At 40.1% G+C, this 21,149-nt stretch overlaps 2 protein-coding genes across 2 annotated transcripts in view; both read left to right on the top strand.

Annotated features, from left to right (window-relative positions):
• rabif (RAB interacting factor) overlaps nucleotides 1–21,149 on the top strand; it is a 118,496-nt gene that overhangs the window by 58,350 nt on the left and 38,997 nt on the right. The gene's annotated exons all lie outside the window — the stretch shown is intronic.
• gpr25 (G protein-coupled receptor 25) lies at nucleotides 7,640–8,737 on the top strand (the record flags this gene model as incomplete). The annotated part of the gene is made up of 1 exon (XM_079582434.1): nucleotides 7,640–8,737. The coding sequence occupies one exon, from the start codon at nucleotides 7,640–7,642 to the stop codon at nucleotides 8,726–8,728; it is 1,089 nt and encodes a 362-aa protein (XP_079438560.1). The 3' UTR covers nucleotides 8,729–8,737.

The raw sequence follows: 21,149 nt of genomic DNA, 5'->3' as shown, positions 1-21,149 counted from the left end.
TAATTCTAGGCACTGGGAGAAATCTTATGAAGGTGGCTCTAAAGATATAAATCAGGCCTACGCTGACAAAAAAAAAGTTGTGTTCTTGTCACGAAAGACCACCCTTTTCTTGTTAAAATGACAGAGACGAGAGGACAGAGCAGCACAGGGCTTTGTCCGACTCCACCTTTTGATTGAGTCACCTCCTCACAGACACCCACCTTTCACACCGGGACAATGGGCTTTTCCCCCCACAAATGCAGCTCTTGACAAGCGATGAACAATTACTCCTTCACTCGAAGACATCTTGAAATAAAAAAAAAGATGGTTCAGGAATTGTAATTCAGATCTTCTATCATTTTATTGCATATATTTTGTGAAATGAAAAAAAAAAAAGGCTTGGAATGGGACAACTAGAAAGTTTGTCAAGCAATTTTGTGCCATGGTGCAAATTTGTTTAAAAAAAAAACAATTTCCAAAAACATGTGTTCAACAGTATTGCTACATTACAAAGGTCTCCAAAAAAAAAAGTTCACACGCTCTAATATTTGGGTGGACCGCCTTAAGCTTTGATTACAACACACATTCGCTGTGGTATTGTTTCAACAAGCTTCTGCAATGTCAAAAGATCAAATGTTGCAATTATTCTTCACCAAGGTCATGTGTTGATGATGGGATTTGGGCACATCTGGGCACATAGTATTGCTGAACCTAGACCTGACTGCAAGAAGAGATATGCCAAAAAAATAAAATAAAAAGAATTTAAAGGGGGGGTATTATGAAAAAAATCAACTTTTTCAAGCTCTACATCATGTTATTATGTCATTCCCTCATTAAAAACATGCCTGAAGTGTTGCCTTGGCACATTCACGTATTTTTGAGTAATCTGTAAAAACTCTGATGGCGGCCATTTTAGGGATAGGTTTGCCTGAGTCCTCCTAGGAACGCCCCCACCTCCTGGAGACGCCTCCGAGCTTTCGTCACCAGCCGAGTAACCAACCACTGCTCCTCAGCAGAACCCCCTCCCCACTGATGCCACAGACAGCGTGTGGAGGGGGCGTGTCGGAAAGAGTCAGAGGTTCTGAAAGAGACAGAGGCCTATTTCAAGACATTCACTACAGCCATTTTGAAAGAGCAATTTTATACAAGGCAGTTATTCTAATTTACTGCATTTACAGACCAACAGAAGGTTTCGTCATTATTGTAGTGTGATATAGACTGGTGCTATGTGATTGACAAAAGCATAATACCCCCTCTTTAAAGGGACTGGATGCAAGTTGTCCATTTTCATACTCACTACTGCCACCTCAGGTCTTATGCGTAACTGCAGTCTCTATATAAAGCTCGTGCATGACGGCACTTTGGACCCGAAGTAACAACTTTTTGAGTGACAGTGCAGGATTTTAGAGGCAGTTGTGATGAATAGGTCTGGGCTCATTCCACACATTAGGACATGGCTGGAACATGTAGGGGGAGGAAAATACTTAATTTGAACATTTTTAAACTCCATATAGCCAATTTAAAGTAAAATATTAAGGTTTTTTGCAAGTTTCAACATGACACTAAGCATCCGAAATCATTCCTGTACTTCTGTTTTGGGCAGAATCATACATTTACTGCAGTTAGTGGTAGCATGTTATCATTAGCCATCGAATTGAAGTCGCAATTTCAATGGTTGCAATAAGGAAATAAGCTCTGCGCACGGAATGTTGTGTAGCAATATGATGCTAACTTCCTGCGGTAGTGACTGTTTCCTGTCAGAGTTTTATTTCCTAAGGAGAGTCAGCCGTGTCTCGCTGAAAACAAGCGGCTGTTGGAAAATCACTTAAACATGTTAAAAACTTCCTTAGGATGCAAATATTCAGCGGAAATTGTGAAACAGTCTCCACCATCTGAACACATTTTTATGAAACACACTCAGCTTGATGTTATCTTAGGTTTTTTTCTTTGTATTGTATTTTAAGTTTACGTTAAAATGTGGACAGAAAGTAGTCTCAGTTAGCTAAAAACCTTCCATGCATAGAGAGAGCCTATTATTACTCCAAACCTGATAACACTATGATTTAGTACTACTGTCAATGCTATAAAAATCCTAATCAGATATTTCCCCCAACACCGTAAAGACCCAGTTAGTGGTTGAGCGGTGCAGGTAACAGTTCAGCTCTAAAGTACTTTTACGAGATGCTTCTTTGCACGAGGCAGTGGAGCGAGTAGCCATGGGAATCGTAGGCCTTTCTCTGCGCTGCTGCATGGACCGACGCGATTGTTTATTTTCTCCCATTGAAACCGTGCCCATTCACTTGCGCGGTCACATTTAGCCCCTGTTCAATTGGGAGTGAGACAGCACTTATTCTGCGGAGAGGAATGTAGTGCTCCACTGACAGAGCAACAAGGAGAATGTGACGAGAAATCATTAAAACGAGGTACACAATTGAGGAGAGGAGGATAAACGGTGGAACAGGATGTAACCCATTCATTATTACTCATTATTGGGCTGACTGTTCCGAGCTTTTAATCATGTTATAATGTCGTGTACCCATGAGAAACACGCCGGGAGTTGCGCTTTGTTTGGGTCGCCGTGTTGAGTTGACCTTGTATTTTCTTTTTTTTTTTGTCTCTTTGTCAAAGGCTCGGAGCATTTGCTTAACCAGTTTTGGCCCTTTCAGCACAACAATTCTTTGCTGTTGTTGTGTTCAAAGTAGACTGCGCATCAACTTGGACTGTTTAAAAGGGGGTACTGCACTTTTCACTTATTTGGTAACAATTTTTGATCCCTACCTTAGACTTTGTGGGTCAGAAAATACTATATTGATCTAAAATCGTGGCTTATTCCCAATCTCCCTCTCAAACTAGTTTCAGAGCGTTGACCTATTGTAGGGAAGCTTTGGTGTATTTTTATGCTTCTCGGTGCACTGTGATGGAGGGATAAGCATTGCGAGAAATTGTGTAAGGTAAGGAAAGCGCTTCCTGGTTATGTTGGGCCGGGGGAGGCATGGCCGTAGCCACTAATGAGGTCACCAGGACTTTTTTTTCAGGACTCTGTTCATCTCAAAGTGTTCTGGGGAAGGACTCTCACACCGCCAGCTAAAAGAAATGTGCCCGGTTAGCCACACCCACTTAATTTTTGCGCGAAAGAAGTTATTAGCCACAACTAATCATGGATGAAGGAGTCAAGGATTTTGTCTACGTGTTCTCGTCAATTTATATATAATTATATATGGGACTACAGCTGGTGTCTCGTCCACTTATTGCTGATTGGTTTATTTCACTGACAATCTGTGCACGTACTGCTCCAGCTGCATTACCAGATTAACTTCCCTGTGTAGAATGGGCAGGGGGGGGAAAATATATAGACCTAACTATTTAAGGTTGAGGTAAGGTTAAGGTGTATACATTACAGAATTGATCCCTGTAGAGAAATTAATTATCTGCATTTGACATCCCTGGAGCAACCATCTCCAGATGTGGAGCCAGGCAAATGATCAAAAACACCTGGCTGGAGGATGAGCCTATTATGTACATGTTTAAAGTAAGTAAGTATAAGCAAGTGCTTTATTTGTCATTGCACAACTGTACAACCTAGGCGTTAGTCCTGAGCCGCTGCGACTGAGCCACGCCACAGTGGGCCAACCTGACTAGCATGTTTTTGGAGGTAGGGGAAACCGGAGCACCCGGAGGAAACCTGGCTGGCTGCCTTCAGTCTCCTCTGATCCTCTGAAATGGTGTATCGCCTCCTTCAATCCAGAGGATTGAAGCAGGGACCCGCTAGCTGTGCAGCACTGCCGCTAACCGCTGCGTTACTGTACTGTTACCCCCCCCCTCCCTGCTTCCTACGGCTGCGACCCTGATGGGCGCAGTTTGAGGCTGGAACGTTGTATAAGCTGAATGAAGAATAGTCACTGGGGAAGACGCAAAGATTTCAGACACAAGTGACTCAAATCACAACTCCAGGTTTAAAAGCTCAAAAAAGTTCATTATGCATAATTCCCCACTTTACAAAATAATTTGGCCCTTACACCTGAAAACAACATTCATAATGCACATCATGCACTTCATAGTTACGTGAATCGAAAATCCCCACCAACACATCGTCTATGCTCTGTATGTGACCCCTCTTTAGTCAGTTGAACACTGATATAGATACAGAATGACACGTTTATGACTGTCATGCCCACTGCCAGTCACAGTGAGCAGGCACATAAAAGACAGTAATGTGGGTGTAGTGACTGAAATAAGATTACCTTTTAGTTCCACAGTGAGGTCAGGAGTTCAGTCTGCAGATAGTGTCTGATATAAAGGACACTGGATGCTGACAGGTTTGACCTAAGGGTCAAAAGAAATTTGGAATAAATCAAATTACAAACTAAAACAAACTACAACAAAGTAAAAATGTGACTTTAATACTTTGTGAACTTGTGATCCAATCAAAGACAAACTATGTATCAGAAATGCTTGACTGAACATCGACATTTCCTCTTCTGGTCCGGTGATTTTGTTGAATCATATTTATATTTCACTCTAAGCATTTAAATTCACTTGAACTTGGTCGAAACAAGGACTTTCCTAGAGCTATGGGAGAGTTTATAACTTTCTACGATTGATTGGGAAAGAAGAAAGTGAGAAAGAATGTCAGATACAGATAAGATATGTGATATATAGATTTATGTGTCAACGTATTGGGTTACATTTCCATTGGAAAGTACCATCTGCTGAAGTCTGCAGTGTGTGCTGACCACAATCTTTGCTCTGACTGCACCAGATAAATAACCTTTATACAAACTATTCATCATCAAAGACGCCTCAGAGCCACTTCTTCCTCAAGCGCTTCACTGAATTTGGGTAGATGGGCAACTTCAGAGGGAGAGATGTGTCTGATCTGCCCCCTACTGGACACACACATCAATTACACATCATCAATAAGGCATCTGTGGCACTGCAAGGCAAAGCAATGTAAAGCAAGTTTATTTGTACAGCACATTTCATATCAAAGACAACTCAATGTGCCACGTAGCAACACCACAACATACAAAAACTAAATAAAAACACTTAAACTACAATGAAAGACAAAAAAAAAAAAAACGTTTAAGCCTGTCACACTCCTCAGGGGGTTCCAGATTTTTGCTGCTTCAAACTAAAAAGCAGCCTCACTGTGTTTTGCATTGTTTGGTGCTTGCCCATGAAAAGAATTGTGAACAAGCAGAGCATTTTTAAAGACTATTCTTCCTGAGAACTGGTGCAACACTGTCATATTTCCTCATTCTAGTCAAGGCTTGAGCTGCAGCATTTTGTGTACTGCTGTTTTGAGAGGCCAGTAATCCAACCTGCTTGAAACAAAGGCATGGATTAGTCTCTCTAAATCCAGTTTGGACACTATACTTTTATACTCTCGGATAGGTGTTTATATGCTAATAGGCTGCTGATTTTATAGACCTAATATGATGGTTAAAGTTCATGTCTGAGTTCATAACCTGTTTTTTAGGTTTTAGTGGGAGCTCCCAGGTGACCCGTGACCATCTCTTTGTTTCTGTGGACCAAAGGCAATGATCTCAGTTTTATTTGAATTGAATTGAAGGAAGTCGTTTAACATCCACACACACAAATCTGTTGAATAAACAATGTACCGTATCTACAGGCCCATGTTCACCTGCCGTCAGTGACATAGATCTGTGTCTGCATTGTGATGGGACACATTATTGATAGGTACTGTCCCAATGGAAGCGTGTACATATTGAACAAGAGGGGTCCCAGGATCGACCCCTGGGGAACCTCAAAGGTCATGGCCATTTGGTCTGAGAGTTGTTGCCAGTAGCCAGTTTCAACTAAGTTGTCCTCAAGATACAACTCAAACGACTCGAGAGCCTTTCCAGAGATTACCACCCATAGTTTCACTATATGAACCATATTTGTCTTACAATATAGTTTTCTCCACAGCGATATTTGTTTCTCAGAGACAAAAAATGTGTTTGTAATCTAAACTACTGTGCAGACAAAGAGGAATGTGTTCAAGTATGTACATGATCAAATTACACTCAGAGGGCAAATAAAGAAATAAAAAAGTGATAATCATTATAAAATTAAAACAGTGCAGATAAAGTACCTCCCGTTGTAATAAGTACAGCTAAATAGGACAGTTTTCTGCCTGGATTTGAGTTTAGACCTGAATCACATCTTCTAGAACAGGGGTGTCCAAAGTGCGGCCCGGGGGCCAAATGCGGCCCTCAGACCAATTTTTGGTGGCCCTCTGCCTTCTTGCTGCATCGGGACACATCATCAGAGTTGGTCCTTTTTATTTGAAATGTAGTAATTCTTCACAATTCTAACCAAACAACTAACCTTTTACTGTGAGACAGAGCTGGCATGAAGGTTTTGAGCATAAATAAAAGGTGTGGGGCGCAATTTAAACCTCTGCTAGTCAAAGGTTTTGCGGCACTAACCACCGATCCATGGCCCTTCGCCCTGTGTACGCTTCAGTATGCGGCCCCCCCCATGATAAAAGTTTGGACACCCCTGTTCTAGAAGAAGACAGTTCCAGACTGTAGCTGCATTAAAACTAAGGCCACCAGGTTTAGTCCTGATATTGATTGAATGTTTAGTATGTATTCCGCTATGACAAGGAGCTACGATGTAATCAGAACTGGCCTCGCTTTGCAGATGGCCTCTTTGCACTTTATCTCTATTTAGGATTTCCTGTCTGCTTACAGGAAAGGGAAGCAATGATTTGATTTGAATGTACTTTTCAATTATGACGAATACGTTGGTAAACTCATAAAAACAATAATCACTGCAAAAACACATAGCGCTATTATATACTATTATTATGACTCACTACCAAATCTCAGATCATTACTCGAAACCCACCTGTTCAAACCTTTCCATAAACCCCTTTTCTTTTCTATTCCCCATGTAAAGCGTCTTTGAGTGTCCAAAAAAGCATACAAGTTTGATGTATTATAATTTATTATTATTATTACTTATTATAACAATACAAAGGATCATATTTTAGGTTTGCTGGTAATTGATGGAGTGATTGTGTTAACGTAAAAAACAAAAAAAATACTCATGATAATACTATACAAAACAAAAATGCACTGTTGGGTTGTAACTATTATCAAACTACATGACCTTTTTCACCTCTTTTACGTACATAACATTGATTTAGTGCACACTGATAATGGAAGATTATGGAGCGCTATTAAAAAAACTGCAGAAAACAACATTATATTTCTTTTAAATTTGTGGATTTCAAAATTATAATTTTGTAGGCCTTTCTTTCCAGCGGAAGTGTGTATATTTTTGTTCTTTCTCTTACAAAGAATTAAGTTGTGCTATATTTCGTCGAAGTAGAAGTGTGGCGTCGACTACTTCCACATTTTGCTCATCACTTATCATTACTATGTTAAAAACAAAATTTGCAGCTCAAACCTTTTATCACTGATTTCCATCTAAGATCCTTTTTTTTTTGCTTATCTATACAAAGCTGTTGTTGGCATATTTTGGTAATGTGAGAAGCCACTAGAGCAGAGTTGACATAACGCTGCCTTCTGTTTTCTTCTGTGGTTTCTCACCGTGTGATAGACAGAAAGCGACGCGCATAAGACGTGGGTTCGAGAAGCCACAAAACACATACGCAGCAGCTGTGCCGTCTGCCACCTCTCCTGCAATGGCTACTACGGACGATTACTACGATGACTACTATGGAAACTTCACTTCCAACTACAACCTAACTTCGGCCTGTCTCACCTCGCACTCTGATGCTTTAGTCTTTTTCCTGCCTGTCCTGTACTGTCTCATATTTTTCTCCGGATTTCTGGGCAACCTCTTTGTCATTTGCGTGGTCAGCAGCCGGGGCCGTAGAAGTGGGCGTCTCGTCGACACGTTCATCATCAACCTGGCGCTGGCCGATCTGATTTTTGTCCTCACTCTGCCGCTGTGGGCCATCTCCGCCGGCCAAAATAACCTGTGGGAATTCGGGGAGAGCAGCGCCTTTCTGTGCAAGCTGAGCAGCTACGTCATCACGGTCAACCGGTACGCCAACGTGTTCTTTCTGACTTGCATGAGCGTGGACCGATACATCGCCGTGGTCAAGCTCATGGACTCGAGGTACCTCCGGAGCAGCCGGTGCATTCATGGAACCTGCATTGCGGTATGGGCCACCTCTTGCCTCCTGGGTGTCCCGTCACTCGTCTATCGAAAACTCGTCCTTCTCCGCGACAACTCCGTGTGCGTGGACGACGACGAGTCCACGTTTTTCCTCGGTTTGACCCTCTTCATGACTTTATTCACGTTCATTTTCCCCGTTTTGATCATCATCTTCAGCTACAGCACCATTGTCGTCCACCTCAAAAGACACTGCGTTACTGCTGCCAACCCCAGAACCGAGGCAAGAAGGAGACACTCCCTCAAAATGGTCCTGTCCATACTACTTGCCTTTGTCTTGTCTTGGCTCCCGTACAATATCTTCAAAACCATAACCACAGTGCAGCAGCTCACCGACGACGCGCCCGATGGATGTGGAAGTGCGCTCAAACTCGGGTTCATCCTCTCCAGCTGCTTGGCGTTCTTCAACAGCTGCGTCAATCCGGTCATTTACTTCTGCCTGGACCACCACTTCAGACAAAGGGCCAATCTCCTGTTCAAGAGATGCACCGGGAAAGCCATGAGTCAGCACAGCTATAACTCGTCTTCGTTTACAAACTTCGGCACGTCGGAAAGCGGAGGGAAAACCCAGGTCTTGCAAGTTCTGGATTAGTCGGTTCAAAAATGTGGATAGGAAGTGAACACACCTCGATAGATTGTAATTTTAAGTACAGAAAGGTGTGAGACATTTTCTTTTAACAAATTATATCTTTTCATTATCAATATGTTTGCATTAAGGCAATAACTGCAATAAAACTCAACTGTGTTGTTTGGGAATATTTTATACGGTGTTAATGTTATGCGGTTCAAATGGTGAGGATTTTTTTTTTTTAATTGTTCCACCACTTGTATATTATTGTACATAATAACCATCGCATTAAACTTTTTTGGCCTGCTGTAAAAAGTAGCTTTCGAGAATTTCAAAGATTCTCATGTCCTTTTGCAAATGTGTTACATTTAGAAATGTCCACACATTTTACATGCTGTTATTCATTGTTACACAATTTATCTGTAGTTTATGTTGCTTGAATATATTTTGTATATTATGTCAAGATAAAGTGTCCATCTAGCTTTCATACAATAAAATGTTAAAAAAAAACATCTGTTTGCATTAAATTGTTTCACAATGTGTAGCAATTTCAGGTAATTTCACAGGCATTATAAAAATGTATTAATCTAGTACCATCTTAAGTGTTTAAGTATTTGATTTAAAAGTAATAATTGTATTAATTGCAATAAATAGTAGCAAAGCAAAAACAGGACGACACAGTTTCTCAAGTGAAAAAAATGAACTAAAAAACTAAAATTATTTCTGGCTGTGGTCGTCTTTCAAGAGAAGTTTTAATTCCTCTTTTGGTTTCAGCGACAGACACTTTTATTGACATGTGAATTTTTTTACACTATGAACCTTCTGGTTCATAGTGGAAGTTGATTTACAAAAAAAACATTTAATCAAAAAAAAAAAATACTTGTATAGCTACAGCAAAAGACATATTTAAAACAAAATGTACCGTTTGCATACTTTGTGTGTGTGTGCTTTCTTTTTAATAGATTATTATTTGAGCTGTAGTATTCTGGTCAAATGCTTAGAGTTTTCATAAGATTAAATATTGAAAAACTATGGCTGGTGCTTGAATTATACTGTAATAAATCATTAGCAGTACTCAGTTCACTAACGGAGCCGTCTGTGAGAATTTGCGACATCGAACTTTCACAAGGCGTCTGATTTGAGCAAACAGAGAGTTCAAACGGTCACCGGCTCCTTGTTCTTGGTACTTGAGGAGGTGGTTTCAGAGCAGAGCGCAGGGTAGAGCTGTGGGCACTGAGCTGCACCAGCGTCCCCGTAAAGAGACAAAAACGTTTAGACATGAGGAGTTTTCCCACAGGCCGCTGTTCTGACACACACAAGTCCCCGGCATGAGTTTGGTGAATATCACAAGGTCAAAACATGGGATATTTCACAGCAGGGCAGCGAGATTAATTGCAATAGAATCAAAATCACAAATCACAATCGTAAAGGAAATGCCATTATTCAGGAAAGGGCATCATTTTTAATCTCGATCAGTCTCCCTTGGATTAATAAAGGCTTGAATAAAAATATGCTAGGCTTTCTATCAACTTGATACACTTACTGACAGCCTCTCTTACAACTAAATCCATCAAACCTTAATAAAAACAACTTTTGTAATACATTTTTATGTCTTCTTATTTGTTTTTTTTGTTTTTTTACCCATGTTGGTCCTGGTTTAGTCTTATTTGATCTTGATCCAGCTCAGGCGGTACTTGGAAGGTCAAACAGTTTATGATGGTACTTTGAGTGAAAGGTTTGAGTTCAAAACCCTTGCCACTCAGTGTTAATTTCGTCGACTAAAATATTTAGTCTTAATTTTAGTCAGTGTTATTTTTGACGACTAAAATTGGACTAAAACTAAATTAAAAGTTTTTCATGAGACTAAAACTATGACTAATATTTCCAGATATTTTAGTCGACTAAAATAAGACTAAATAAAAATGAAAAGGAGAGACTAAAATCATCCAAACTTCTATTGACCGTCTGAAAGAGCCTCAGATCATGTAAATTCACTGCCAAAGGATCAGCTCTGAGCTTTGTTCATGAGGAGCAGAAACATGAAGCAGAGGAACAAGATTAAATATGATTATAATGAATATTATCAATGCAAAGTCGACTAAATTTACTTGCAATTTTAGTCGACTAAAACTAGACTAAAATCGAATTACATTTTCGTCAAAAGACTAAGACTAAAACTAAATTAAAATATGTTTATGTCAAAATTAACACTGTTGCCACTTTAATACTTTATATTTAAATAAAGTGTTACGTGGAAGTTGTCAGTTCTATTGAGATAATTTATCTAATGTGGCTCAGGCATCGTCATTTACACTCAATACAAAATCTGCCAAATCACTGAAGGCTGTCAGATAGAAGAAGACAGACATTTCTGTTGCATTAAAGAAACTGCAGCTGCTTTAGATCCAAATGACTTTTAATAAAGCTGTTGCGTTAACCACCATGTACCTGATTTTCTTTTGTAAACAACCAAAGAAATAGGGAGGGAATAAATCAAATTGTTAGTTGTGGTCATTCCTAACTTTTCTCATTTGTAACGTCCCAGTTCTTCGCAGAAGATGACTTAAAAAAAAAAAAGCATGTTTAAAGGGGCTGGAAGCAAGTTCGCCATTTTATACTCACTACTGCCACCTCTGGCCATATATGTAACTGCACCTTCTATATTAAGCTCGTGCATGACGGCAATTCGGGCCGAAGTGATACATTTTTGAGTGACCGTACAGGATTTTAGAGGCAGTTGTGGTGAACAGGTCTGAGCTCATTCTACACATTAGGACATGGCTGGAACATGTAGGTGGAGGAAAATACTTAATTTTAACATTTTTAAACTCCTTATAGTCCCTTTAACAACTTCCAGGGTCACTTTCACAGAAACTAGTCTGCAAGTTCATGAAATTGATACAAACAAATGCTAATTACATGCGCAGTATGTGTAAACGACGATTTTATGAACAGTCAGAGTGAGAGGTAAGGCCTTGACTGAGACTCTCACCTCATGATGACTAAATTTTCCCACAGTCTCGGTTCTGCCAGGCTGACTTGTATCTTCATCTGAAATGACACAGAAAGATTAGCAGAGAGTAACAACTGTGAATTATTCATATTACACCGATCTTGTCATCCTATATCCTCTGGCGTCTGTTCTTTAGTAAGAAAATAAGAAGTTAAGGGGAGACACTACAGGCAAAACTATTTTTTTTTCAGTTTTCAGGTTTTGGGCCAAATTGGTCTCTGAACATACAAGCTTTCACCCGGAAACAGAAAATATGCCTAATCTTCACAATAACATGTTTAAATATTGCGCTGATTCAATGTTCCCCCATAGACTTATATGGGACAATGCAATTTCAAGGGCCTTTTTCTCAAAACACACATTTCTGTCATTGTGGCGACACTAAGTCCACGTCAGTCGGACCTAAAGACTTCACATTTTCCAGCCTCGGACTGAACAATATTTGGAAGATTTTTTCAGAGGGTTTTTTTATCATCTAATCCCTTAAGCCCCATTTATTGAGTTTTGAATGTCAAAAAATAAGGCGAAAATCACATTTTTACAAATTTTTCCACTAAAAAACAGCTGATTCTAAAAGAAATACAAAATCTCCTCTGAAAAAGTCTTGGTAACTCATTTATCAATAAAATGAAACCATAAATTTGGATGTAGCTCTATCCATTATTCAGATTTCGTCGCTGAAAAGATGGGAAATTTGGGGCATTTTTAGGCATAAAACACCTTGTTCTTATATGAAAGGATAAAATGACAGAAAACTTGCAATGTATTTTTTTTCTCACATTTATGCCAGTGATCGACAGCAAAAGTTTCAAATTGATATCTGTGAATTTAAATTTTTTCCCTATTCACCTGCAGTGTCTCGCCTTAATAATGATGAGCGGCACCACGTGCATTTTCGTATTAAACACATCAGGTAAATATACACCGTCAAACAGCAAGCATCAAATGCTTTAATGAAATGTTGTGTTTGAGATTGTCAAAGTGAAATAATTATCGAAAACAAAACAAAAATACCTTTCTGGCTAATGTTCGGCAGGATGTCAGTCAGTCAGTCCACCATGTAGAGGCGAGTGAAACACTGCACTTTGCTGGTCTCTAGTGGCGAAGAACAGTATCGTCAGCTTTGCTCCTTTAAATATTAAATACTGCGCGCACAATGTTAGCTAGCACTGAAAGAAGAAATATCATTTGTCACAACTTCTTCTACATTACCGTGCATTAGTGCGTTCAAAGGACTGCTAATAAAATAATAATTAAAAAAAAAAATCTATTTAAGTAAAAGCAAGAGGAAAAACATTTTAATACGAAAAAAATGTGTTTATTAGATGTCTATAACATGACATAATAAAAGCTATTGAAAAAACAAAGAAATAAAACCCGACGTAATCAGTACCTGACGTGGTTGACATGGGAACAACGTAAAACAACTAAAGCGCTTGCGTAGCGTACGTCATCGTAGTACATAGCACGGGACGGGTTGCCTGTACTCAGCAGGGATAGAACTCCCAAGAAAAAAAGTTGTACTCATGGTTCAAAACCTCAATTTCAACACTTTTCTCTGAGCACATCTAAAGTTTTAGTTAAAAGTCGGGACATTACGCCAAGAGGCATCGGAGTTTTTCATCGGAAGAGAGTTTGCAAAGTTCCAGACGAGCCTCGAGCTGAAATCTGCGAACGAGTCGTAGTAGTAAACCGATGGAGCGAGAGTTTTGGATACAGATGTGAAGAACGAGAGGCGATGCTAGCTGCTGCTGCTAACTAGCTCGTGAGGTAAGTAATCAAAGTTCTCGTGAGCGCCATGATCTGTTGTGCGTGCATTTTCAGAGTGTATTAGTTGTTTATAAAGTTGCGCGCTGAAGAGAAGCAGAAATCTTGCAACGTTTGGAAATGCGTACACGTACTTTACATGTAGTTGCAGACCTTTTTGCAGAGAAGAGGCCGCCACCGAGCTACAAGACAGTGCAGTGGCCCATCCAGAGCTCAAATTGTGTTTGGGACCAACAAGTAATCATAATTCTCCATTTAGGCCTACTCATAAGCAGACTCTTTCCACAATTGCTTTTTTTTCTTTTTTTTTTTTTTACTTGGTGTGTTAGTTGTTTTTTTTTTTTACTGTGACACCATATGTGCACAAAGTAGTATTTCATTTTTGAGTCAACCTCTTAACCCCCACCTTAACCAAGTGCATTTTCTCCAGTTCAGCTTTACCCAAATCTGAAACTTTACAGCCTAGGCCTCATTTGAAAGCTAAGACCCACAATAGGTAGCGTTCACGTGACATCACAACATTCTACAGAGCCTATAGTTTAACATTGAGGTGGAGGTCAACTGACGGTAACTATGGTAACGGTGGTAACTGACAAAATGCATATTTTTATGTCTTTGTTTTTTGGCTCATATCAGTCATTACTGGAGGAATCCACATGAAACAAAAACTGTCACAAAGTTCATCGTCTCCTCTGTCGGCACATATGAGCTAATGTCCAATTATTATCTCTAAAAAACGTCAAAAAGTGGTGACAATATGCGAAAACATGACCATGATGTTGTCCAATAGAAAGGACTTTCAGACAAAAAAATAATATCACAGGTTTGTGAATCCAATCACGATCAAATACTGAAGAGGAAAAACATTTGTCAATTTTCGTTTTGGAGATTTCTTCCAAAAACTGCATTTCTCCCATAGAGTTGCATTGGCCCTGCCCTCCATCTGACATCATGACATCATCACATTCTAAATCGTGAACGCCACCTACAAGTCATTTAAAAGGATCTTTTTCCTTGTGTTTTTGTCGTGTTGTAGTGACTTTTTTTTGTTGACATTTCTTTTCATCGCTTTTTTGTTGCCACTTCTCTGTTACTCTTTCGTCACATTTTTGTCGCTATTATGTCGTTTTTTCTTGAAGCTTTTAGATTTGGGTGAAGCCAAACTGGACACAATGTGCTCGGTTCAGGTGGGGGTTGAGAGGTTGAATTTATGTTTTCAAAAACAGAAGCACAGCCTGTGAATTACTTCAAAGAATAAGAAACAATGGAGAAGTTGTGACCTGGCAACAACATCCTCTTTCCTTTTAACTAGATCAAGATACAATAAAACTATCGCGTTCACATCCTCTGACATTGTCATATCATGCTTCACAGCTTCTGCACAGTAAAAAATGTGGTTAGTTATTGGACACTTCCTCTTGTTAATGGCTGGTGTGTCATTGCTGTGCATTGAACTAGATCCATCCACATTCTTCAGCGCTGACCAGGGGGGTAAAGGGGACTAACGAAGCTTAACCTCCCAGACCTCAGTGACCTGCTGTGGGATAGTCACCAGGCGTCCATCCCCTGGAGCTGTGGGTCACTGTTGGAGGAAGTTCGAAGTAGTTTTACTCGTAGTTCGAGTAATTTGGTATCCGCACATAAAGTGAAGATTACTGCGCGGATTTCGAACTACTCCTGGTATTATTACGCCTTACAATATAGTCCCCCCTTTTATCCGCTTAGAAAATCCACATTGTTTAATTTTGTGTAATTATACTTTGTAGTGGAACACTTCACGTAACCATATTTAAATAGGGAAAACGTGGAAGAGCTTGGTAGCTTCTATCTTGACCTGTTTTGGAGCTATAGAGGAGAGAGGGAGAGGCTAAATGCTAATGGCGTCTGCGCTGTGTTTACGTGATTGAAGGCACGGGTGAAGATCAGACAGGTCCTAAAGAACTCGTCAAAGCTAAGGTAAGAACATATCTCAGTATGTAAAAACGGTGGCCTATTCCTTTAATGAATAAACACTGATGTGTGTTTTCGCTCAGGTTAAAAATAACAGCGTAAACATCAAACCGCAGCTTTCCCACATTTGAGCCAAATTAGATGCTTGGATTTCCCTTTTTTGACTTGTTGACAAGATGTGGTAGGAATGCAACTAAGTAAAGTACTGATGTTTGTGTGCGTCATGTTGACGACTTTGAAAGCCTGTGCTGCAATAGTAACAAGTGCTGATACTTCCATCATGTATTGAGGTAAAAGTACTTGGTTTGTAAATAGTAAACCAGTACTTTTTTTTTTTGTCATTCACCTGCTCCCCTTTTCAGCAGAGGTCACCACAGCGGACCCCTCGCACCGTGATTCGGCAGATTCCTGTCACAGGCACTTTACTGGAGTGGGGGGACTATGTGCTCAGACCCCTTCAGTTCCCAGGCACATATTTAGGTGTTAGTCGGGGCAACAACAAAAAACGCAGCTTTTTGTTATACTTTACTACTAGCTGCCTCTTCAATACTGCGGTAAAGATATTTTTTGACAATATTTTACTAAACCATTCAGGACATTCTATTAACACATGGATTTGTTATTATTATTACGAAACTAGACACTTTAATACACCTTGATGAACAGAAGTGAAATAAATGAAGATCAAAAACGTGTGCAGAGTCAGGATCTGGGCATTTTATATATATTATTGCGTTTCTTTTCTTGTTCTGTTTTTAGTCCTAGGGGGCCTGGTGTTGCCTAGCGTCTGACAAAGCAGAGCAGCTTCCCGTGTACAGATCGAAACAGATTTTAACGTTTCGCTGAGTTTTTAAATGGTCAAAATCGGTCCAAGGACGACTGAGAAACATCCTGTTAAAGTCTTCAATCCGAGAACAGGGCTGTTTTTAAATGCACACGCCATAAAAAGCGATCGATCTGCGACAACACGCGGTGTTTCAAAACATGTCAACAATGAAACAAATATATTTAGTCATTTGCCTCTTCCCATAACGTTAGTGTCCGTCCAGAGAGGAGAGAGTTGGAGAGAGTTGGAGAGAGTTGGTGAGAGTTGGTGAGAGTTGGAGAGAGTTGGAGAGAGTTGGAGAGAGTTGGAGAGAGTTGGAGAGAGTTGGAGAGAGTTGGAGAGAGTTGGAGAGAGTTGGAGAGAGTTGGAGAGAGTTGGAGAGAGTTGGAGAGAGTTGGAGAGAGTTGGAGAGAGTTGGAGAGAGGGGAATCAGAAAGCAGAGTGTTTGATAAAAATCTAATTATCTCAGAATTTAGTGGGGAAAAAACAGTAATTTTGATCAAACTAGCCACTGTTTAGCTTTGGATTTCTCAGGAGCCGAGGCACGTAGAATGACCCTTTCACCTACGGAGCATGTGTCTATGGCTATAACACAGGATATGCTGTGGTGCTACAAATATCATCACAGTGCGGCACTGAATGTGTTAAGTAAAACAAAACAAAAAACTAGAACGTCACCCAAGTAGTCTAAAATAGAATTCACTTTGTAAAATTTAAATTGTTCCTGAACTTTAGCTCATTTCTTACTCATGTTTTACACTGTGTTTGTAATATACTGCACAGCACTGCCCCATAAAGCCTCTAGAATAAGTAAAAGTATCTTGTTTCTAGTTGTTGATGAATTGAAGGCTGCTCTGTACTTCTCCAGGGCTTGGTCGCAGTAAAGATTATCACCAAAGCTTAAAAACCTGTAATTTGTAGCTGCCACATCACTCGCTCCAAATGGTGCTGCGTTGCTGGCGGAGGATACGTGGAGCACTCATTTCACATGTCCATTATGTTTAATTAGAAGCTGCAGGCAACAAGAAGGTTAATTTTAGAGACGGGAAGCGTAATGGAGGACAGGCGGAGAGAGAGCGGTCAAAGGGCAACTGCGGTGTGATGTGAGCGGAGGCATTGTGTTGTTGATTAGCAGTTTAAATTAGGACAAAAATAGAACATTCTTTAGGTTCATTGTTTTTGAGCTACGCTTAAGTTTTGGTAGACTGTATTGTCCCTTTGGAAAAAGTCTTGTCCTGTGAAGTAATACCATATGAAAAACTCAAACTTGGTTGCAAAAATGTGTACGCTTTACTTAAATCCAAGCCCTTAAAACAGCAGCAGGGGCGGACTGGCCATATGTCCGTTCTGGAAGAGCACAGAAGGGCCACTAGTCCCGCCTCCACCGAGCTTTACCCAAATCTAAAAGCTAAAAAGAAAAGCATCAAAATAGCGAGAAAAAGAGGATGAAAAGTCAACAAAAACGTGAGAAAAACACAACAAAAAATGATGGAAAAAATAGTTAAAAAAACAACAAAAACATGACAAAAATGTGGCGACGTGACGAAAAGTTTTCATCACTTTTGTAGGTCTTAGCTTTCAAATGAGGCGTTACATTGCTGATCTCCAGTCGAGAAGCTTTTAGATTTGGGTAAAGCCCAGTATAAAAAAGACATGAATCTAAAAGGAATTCCGTGGAGTATGGTGCACCACAAGGTTCAATTTTGGGACCACTATTATTTATTATTTATATTAATGATTTTGCTTCTGTTTCTACGACCACCTTTCCCGTTCTTTTTGCTGATGATACCGATCAAAAAAATAATAATAAAAAGCCGAACTGTGGAAAATGCACTCGTTATTGTTAAGCGGGTGGTAAAAGGTTAAAATATGTATTTGTAGAAGTGTCACAATTACGCTAATTTGGGCCAGGCTGGTCAGAGTCCAGGGCTGTTTTTCAGTCCCAGTCCGCCCCTGAACAGCAGCGTGCATTTCCTTTACCCCTCGGTACACTGTCAACTATTTTCGGTTAAGTGTGAACACTTTGAGTTCCCACAGTCAGGGACTCGAGTCGGTGCTGCTCCCAGACGACAAAGATGTGTTAAATATGCATGTTTTGGTTAACTGGACCATATACAATACTGTACTGAACCGACGACAATGGCTGACATTTTGACCCCACGTTTAGCACAAGAAAGGAAATCTGCAAGTGAATAGTGACATAAGAGCGAGTGACTGGCTCTGGTGAACCGATGGACGGGCAACTTGAGTCCAAGTGTAGAAGTGTAAATGACAGGATGACTGATGCGATGTGTGGGATTTATAAGTTTATTTAACATGAATTTAAACAGGAAAGTTGGTAGAATCTCATTATATAGGGTTGTCCTGGCCCCTGCCTCACCAAAATCTAAGTTTCACACAAAAAATAGCTTTAGCTTTGACATTACAGCGTACATTCCGCTTCTGTGATGTAAAATAATCCAAAATCTTGATGAAGATGGGAGAATGTGACCACTGCGCAAAGATTCTCAATGGGCCCAAAGATCTGGACCCTGTGGTGGCCAGTGAGAAATGATGTCACATGCTCCCTGAACCACTATATCGCAACGTGAGCGCAATGAATCCTGGCATCGTCATCTTGGAGTACGCCCGTGCCATCAGGGAAGAAGTAATTCATAGATGGTATAACCTGGTCATTCATTCAGGAATGGATGTTCAGGTCGTCAGCTGTGATCTCATTCTTTGGGCACGTAGTGTTGCTGAACCTAGACCTGACCAAATCAGAACAGTAAGTTAAATCCAGGTGGCCACTGTTTTTCTTTTTGTCAGGCAGTGTATGCTTTTAATGGGGATGATAATATACAGTGTACATTCGAAGTGCACACCCAACACGTCAACTACACGCAGAAAGAGTCAAACCCAGAACTTTCTTACTCGGAGGCCCCGCAGTTTTTTTATTTTTTTTTTAGCTTAGTTTATTTCGAACAATTTAAAAACAATGATAATACAAGTAATGGATACCAATACAGCAATTGTTCAAAAAGGAGTGGGTTGAAGTGTGACCTTATTTAGTCCCACCCCCTTTTCTACTTGATATTTTACAAACTATGAATGTCTTTCCACAATATACACATCACGGCCATAGAAATCCAGCGACAATAACGTTACTGATTGTTTAAATTGTTGTTTAAATTATAATTAATATCCAGCTCTATAGTTTGTGAAGACCATGTTTTTATACATAGATTTAAATTGGCAAAACTGTGGTACATTTCTTGAGTGACACATTCAAGCTATTCCATAGTTTTACGCCGCAAACAGCGAGGCAGAAACTCCTCTTAGTGGATCGGACAACTGGAGTTTTGAAATTCATGTGACCCCTTAATCTATACCCTTCCTCCTGTTGTTGAAAGAAGTCCTGAATACTGGCTGGTAATAGATCATTTTTAGCTTTAAACATCATTATTGCGGTGAAATAATTGATTAGATCCTTCAGTTTAAGTAGATTTGACTTTAGGAAAAGAGGGTGAGTATGATCTCTATATCCTGCATTATGAATTACACAAATTGCTCTTTTCTGGAGAAGGACAGTTCCGCCTGAGTACTATGATAATCTAATCCTCGTGGTACTCTGACTTGAACGTTTATGCAGAAATGACTGACTAAAAGAAGTGTGTCGTCGTACTTAGCCACCATAACAGGAAACATGTATGCAGTTCATCATCAAAATGGACAGGTGCATGACAATAGCTTTCTCCCTACAGTCTAATGTCTTAATACCAGGACATAACAATGGGCCCAACTTAACGTTTGCTACGTCCACAGAGGGGCAGCAGTGGTCAGTCCGTCTCTCCTGTCTGATTAAAGCGCTCAGGGGCATGTGAAGAATGTGTTTGGGCAGCTGCTGTCCCACACAAAGCCCCCTCTCTGGGACAGTGCTTTACACAAACTCACCATGACATGCAGCCACGGGACGTTTACATGAACTGTCAGGGGAGAGGCTTAACCAGTGCCTTAAGACCGCTGCTGCCTGAGGGGGAGACTGGTTAAGAGTCTCGGCTTAGGTGTAGGTAACAGTGTTTTTCCCCACAAAGTGTAACTCTCGATATTCTATATTTAAGCTCTGTGACCAAATGATGATGAAAGTGTGCATTTCACCCCCATCGTATATGTATTTTTTCAGTTTTCATCCCAATGTTTGTGTTCTAATGTTAAAGCAGTACTAAGTAACTTATTTACCTTAATAAATCCTTTCCGTAGTCCCTGTGGGGGTAATACGAGTTTTATGGGATGATTGGAGGGTCTTTCATCTCCCCCTGGTGTCTGGCGGAGAAAGCAATACACACTAATGTAATCACGAAGAAGAAGCTAACATGCTAACGGGCAAAGCTAACTGCGGGCTAACGTCACTTTAAACAGTATTTACAGCCAAGTTTGAGTGAAAAAAAATATTTCTATTGTATAATTGGATGCACAGTAACCCTCTCTCCCTGCGCCTTTCCTGTCAGCGTAGTATTTACTCTCCAAGACAATTAATAAATTAAAAAATCGTAACTTGCTACTACACCTGCAGTTGCGCTTATGGCCTCTAGGGGGAAGAGTTACTTAGTACTGCTTTAAGTCTGACTTTTATTGCAGAATCCTAACTACTCTACTAACTAAATATCTGCCCCTCTAAGAGCCTTTTTTTTCAACTTACTTTATCTGCCTCGTCCATTTTTAGCCACACGTGTTAATTGAATTAGTGGTTTACTGCCATAGGCTATCAAACACTGGCCGTTTTTAGTATCCATCCCAATACCATTGTGTATTACTTTTCATGGGCTGCAGTGCGTGAGTGCATCGATGTTAGCATGGCTGTTGTCTGCATCTGGACTAATGCCGCTTAAATACTGGCTTTGGCTTTAATC

The sequence above is a fragment of the Gobius niger genome, assembly GCF_951799975.1.
Source record: "Gobius niger genome assembly, chromosome: 24".
NCBI lineage: Eukaryota > Metazoa > Chordata > Actinopteri > Gobiiformes > Gobiidae > Gobius > Gobius niger.
Note: the sequence above shows the minus strand (reverse complement) of the source record. Positions and strands in the feature narration are given on the sequence as shown.